The sequence below is a fragment of the Haliotis rufescens genome, unplaced genomic scaffold (genome assembly GCF_023055435.1).
Source record: "Haliotis rufescens isolate VD_foot unplaced genomic scaffold, xgHalRufe1.0.p SCAF_39, whole genome shotgun sequence".
In the NCBI taxonomy this organism is placed as follows: Eukaryota; Metazoa; Mollusca; class Gastropoda; order Lepetellida; family Haliotidae; genus Haliotis; species Haliotis rufescens.
The window spans coordinates 266,363-271,722 of record NW_025964101.1 but is presented as its reverse complement, the minus strand read 5'-3'; the positions used below and the strand labels follow the sequence as shown (position 1 = coordinate 271,722).

The 5,360-nt window shown below is 35.2% G+C and overlaps 1 protein-coding gene across 2 annotated transcripts; it reads left to right on the top strand.

Moving 5' to 3' along the window:
* Window positions 1-457: 457 nt before the first annotated feature.
* LOC124124164 lies at window positions 458-4,644 on the top strand. Of its 2 annotated transcripts, XR_007218028.1 has the most exons (6): window positions 458-1,036; window positions 2,198-2,227; window positions 2,473-2,569; window positions 2,924-2,988; window positions 3,286-3,351; window positions 4,311-4,644. XR_007218028.1 is itself a non-coding variant. In XM_046487256.2 (4 exons), exons 1-4 carry the CDS (start codon window positions 2,435-2,437, stop codon window positions 4,351-4,353), a joined length of 309 nt encoding a protein of 102 aa, XP_046343212.1. In that variant the 5' UTR covers window positions 2,360-2,434; the 3' UTR covers window positions 4,354-4,644. The 2 variants fall into 2 exon arrangements, 1 of the variants encoding a protein (XP_046343212.1); XM_046487256.2 differs by lacking the exons at window positions 458-1,036; window positions 2,198-2,227 and having other exon boundaries at window positions 2,360-2,569.
* Window positions 4,645-5,360: the final 716 nt, after the last annotated feature.

Genomic DNA, 5,360 nt, shown 5'->3' with positions numbered 1-5,360 from the left:
TTTGTCGTCATTCCCTTGATGCTCAGTTAATGAATTTATTACAGGTACAATTAGTGGTAGCATCACTTAGATTACCTGACAAAGGTTCCCATTTGGCATTTATTGTGTCTGTGGTAATTATTCAATCTAAATCTAGGTTTGAAGTGAGGTGAAATGTGTGTTATGTAATGTGCACGTGTCAGACCAGCAAGAGGTGAATGATCAGTTGATTTACTTTTTTTTGTAAATCAACGGATCGTTCCTAGTCATCAAAGGATTAACAGAAAATACGTTGATTGATTAATCACTTTTATCTTGCACAGTGGATATGTCAAAAGTGAGTGTTTACATGTCTAGGTTTACTAAAACAAAGGGAATACACTCATACTTTGGCGTGAAGTGCCGATGTAAAAACAACATACTTTGTTCAAAGGGTTAACTGATAATACGTTGATTGATTGATCATTGTTATGTATCACTCAATGGATTTTTCAGGAACCGTAGACGTTATGAAAATAGTTGTCACGTGGGCTTTCTCAGCCGACCCTTGAGACTTGACACCTAGGCTCCCCAAATTGGGAGCCTCCTGGTCCACACTCCCAGTTCAAATTTTTGCCTGTAAAGCCCAATCTTTGTGATTTCTGCAGGTATTTACAGAAACATGATGGACAACCAAGCAAATGTCATCTGGTTGCATTGTAAACATAAAATTATGCCAATTATGTGACTAGATTAGTCTTTTGAGGAGAAAATGTGGTACAAAATTAGCCTAAAAAGGCCAAAATTGGCCAGCTTCAAAGACAATTTTCAAGTAACCAAGCATTCTCTTATATCAAAGTTCAACCATTTTTCTCTCTGTTTCAATGGTTTTTATCATGGTTCCAAACTCAGTGTTGGTGTGGGAATGATTAAAAGAAATTCTACTTTGGGAGCGTCCACACTCCCACTTTCACCACTGATTGTCACTTCAATACGGATTAATCATGTTAATACTAAAATTACTTTAATTTACTATTCAGGTTCACTTCGAGTCACAGCTGATTTCTTTGAAAACAAGGTGAGATATTACCATGTATTACCATTACACATGTATCTGTAGAAACCATAGTACATCTAGCTGCAGAAACCATAGTACATCTAGCTGCGGAAACCATAGTACATCTAGCTGCAGAAACCATAGTACATCTAGCTGCAAAAACCATAGTACATCTAGCTGCAAAAACCATAGTACATCTAGCTGCGGAAACCGTAGTACATCTAGCTGCAAAAAACATAGTACATCTAGCTGCAAAAAACATAGTACATCTAGCTGCAAAAAACATAGTACATCTAGCTGCGGAAACCATAGTACAACTAGCTGCGGAAACCGTAGAACATCTAGCTGCGGAATCCGTATACCAGCTGCACATATTGGGGTAGTAATTATAGGGTGCAACATCACAGAGTTATGGTTTCTGCAGCCAGACTACATCTTATGCTTAAACTTAATTATACATATCTCTGACATTAATTATGTTTGATTTGTCATAACACTAATCAGACTATCCAGAATTCCCAACTACACTCAGCTGCCAGCTAGACTTTCTTAATGAGTTCAACTCAGATCCCCCTGTTTCCTACCCTGCAGTACCTTGTCTTTGCTATCATGGACAGGCTGAGTGAATAGTTGTTGTTTTAGATTTAGGACTTTATAAATTTTGATTTTTTTTTAGTTTCCATGGCAACAAGTTGGACTTAACATTAATATGAGGGTGGGGTTGGTTCGCGGAGTATAACTGAAAAAACGTTCAATACTTTCTAACAAAACTTAGCATGTCTACCAGGCACATTCTGAAATGGTGCCTTTTAATATTTAGAAATTTTTGAATGTTTTTTTTTTTTAACATTTTTATGGCAACAAGTTGGACTTAGGTTCTATGAGGGTAGGGTTCATTTCCAGAAAATAACTGCTAAACCATTTAGTATTTTGAATCAAACACATACTGAACTGGTGCCTTTTGCTATTCAACAATTTTAGAACGCTTTATTTTAAGGTATTCATGGCAGCTCTTTGAACTTGGGCTTAAAGAAATGTTGGGTTAGTTTACCTGGTTTCGGACCATTACATGTTAAGGTTGGCAGGGAATATAGATGACTTCGTCGACTATATGCTTGTTGAAATTGAAACTGTTAAAGCGGAAACTGTCTAATGAATTGACTGTTAGACTTTTCTTCACAGAAATCAGAAGTTTGCAGTTACATTAAGAGGGTAAGTTCAGGTAATATACTCTATAAAGTACATGGCCATGGGGAATGATCTGAAGTCCTAAAAATGCACATCACATCTGGCCAAAATAAACCAATTCATGTATGTATCCTTTCCTTTTATATAACACTGTTGTTGATATTCCTGTATATCACATTGAAAGTTAGCAGTCACATATACACCAACATCACACAACATAGTCAATATAAAATGAATGTGGCATTCTTGAGGCACTTTTGTCTTTACAGTGGGGACAAGGACGTGGTGAGAGACAACTGGTTTGTTACCAAGTATACCTACCATGAAGTCAAGGCTGGATTTGGGTCAGATTTTGTGTCTGCTGAAGTAAGAAAATGAATTCATATGTACAGCTAAATTTCATTAAAGTATGAGAATGATAATGTTCACAATTAAGTCCTAAGTCCACAATTTAGTAAAGAAAATTTCCAAAATTTCATTGTTGAAAAAGTTTCAATCCCATGACTGTAACAATTCTTATGTTGTGATAGTAATCATCATCTTATGCAATAAACACAATGTACATGTTCTCTTTTTTCTGACATACACTTTTCTGCATATAGGTAAAATATAAGTGTTCATGAAGATTAAAGTAAAATGTTTGGGGGAAAAAATGGCAAATAGTTGATGATATCAGTTGCTCAGGGAATTGTACTTTATACATGGCAAAACAAATTTCAGATGTATGGGCACATACTTCAGTGGCTGGGGCAATCCTTGACACGCCGTCTAGTGAGAGATAAACGGTAAGAATAATGGTGAATAGTGTAGATTCTTTTCTAAAGTCCCCAATGGCACAAATTTAAAATCAGTGTAAATTCACAGTTTTATGCATGTTGTTTTGAGCATATATTTACCAGTGTTTACCAAATTGAATGAGAACAGAGTAGTAGTTAAATGTGATTAGGAAAAGTTTACATCTAAAGCATATTCACAGAAGAAGCTTATCATTTGATTAGACATACAGATGAAATTGATACATTTAAATTGCTCATGGTCTAAATTTCACATTAATGTCACTGACCACCTTTGATTCCTTTCAGTCGCCCTTACACTAAGCCAGTGACTCAGATCTTTACTGTGCCGGAACTTCCAATGGAGTACACACAGTAAGCACAGAAAATACAATTTATTATTCTATTTCTATCGGTGAAATACTGCATTTATCGGTTAAAATAAAACCTGCATCTACACTGAGTTAGATATCAAAATAAAAAAGTAAACAATGTGATGACTTAATGTGTATCACCAGGCAACAAGACGACTGACACAGTGAATGTACTGAATTTGCGAGTCATTGGTCCGGTTTTCATAAAATTCAGCAATAAGGAAGAATAGAATAAATAGAACATTTGACTTTTCCTGTCGAATACCGTGTTTATGTCATCTCGTGAAGTTGAAAAGTTTAATTTTTACACTTGCGGCTACGCCACTCATGAAAATACAAACTAGTCAACTTCACTCGACGAGATAAACACTGTATTCGACAGGAAAAGTCAAATATCCTCTATACGTGTTTGTCTCCTTCAGTTAGGAAAACAAACATGTCTGTTACATTTCATTATTGACAATTTTAGGTTATATTACCTGAAGCAGACATGTTCCAGAAATATAATAGTATGTATTATGTGTACAGGTTTGCTTGTTTGATTTCTGGTACATAGTTATAGGTACAATGTTGTTAGATACATTATTATTAAACACTCACTGGAATGAATGCTAAACAGAAACGAACCAATTTGGTGAAAGGGAACAGAAATTCAGTTATATTTTGTTAGAATATATCCCACATTGGAAAAACATTTAGTATTGTGAAAATGGAGACACCAAAGAATGAGATAATAGTCTTGTAAAGTAATAATCAAGTACAATGTAACTAGTGAAGCTACTGAAAATAAATATATTCATTGTAATTGTAAAAAACTAATTCTTTGAATTTTTGGCAAGTAAATGATTTCCAATTATTCCAGTTACAACTTACCTGGTACATTTATGAAACTGGAACTGGAGATATTTATTTTATTCTTAAAATTGAGTCTGGTTATAAATATGCTCTAATTTATTACAGGGCTGCATGGCACTGCATAGGTATGTGGCCATTAAGGAAGTAATCATATTCCTTGCTGAGAAACTGACAGGGAGAACCTACTCTTCAATCAACCCAGAGTGTCAAAGGACAGAATTGCAATCAAAAGAGCTTTAATTGCATAATTATGATGCTCCTTTGAAAGGGTTACTGTTTTAATGAATGCAGCCAACTCATTGATGCCTTGATGTGGTTTGGTTGTTCTCTGTACCTTTCTTTCATTCACATATGGACCCGTGAAGATTCCAGGGTAGAATAGGTCTTCAGCAACCATCCTTGCCGTAAAAGGCGACTATGCTTGTTGTAAAAGGCGACTAACAGGATTGGGTGGTCAGGCTCGCTGACTTGGTTGATACATGTCATCGATCCCCAATGCGTAGATCGATGCTCATGATGTCAATCACTGGATTGTCTGGTCCAGACTTGATTATTTTACAGACCGCCATCATATAGCTGGAATATTGCTGAGTGTGGCGTTAAACAACAAACAAACAAACAAATCATTCACATATGTGTATAGAACATGCCTCAGTCTCCTCCCATTGATGTATATTTCAGTTGAATATAGTAAAACCCTGTTAGTGCAGATCATTGTGTGTGTTAAACTTATCCATGTTTATGAATTTCCAAACTATTTGATGTAGCTTGTTTTGGTGAATCAATAATCGAAAAAAGAATAGGGGTATACTATAGAAACAGATCTTAACGGTTCTCCTTGTAACTAACCTGATCATAAAGAAAAGGCATGTGTATCATTATAGCAGTAAACTTGTGCTTTTAGCTATATCTGGATTTATTGAAAGTCTGTCTGTTGACATTGAAACAATTTGAACTTGGATTTAGATGGAGATGGAGAAACATGCAGAATGATTAATCAGATAGTGGACAATTGTCTTTTGCTACTGAACAATGTTTTAAGGTTTCAAGTTGTTACTTTTTCTGGAATAAAGTTTGAGTTACATTCAGTTGAGTTGAATTTCTTTAAAAGAAGAAAGAATATTAATGATATCTTCAAAACAAATTGGAAAATGA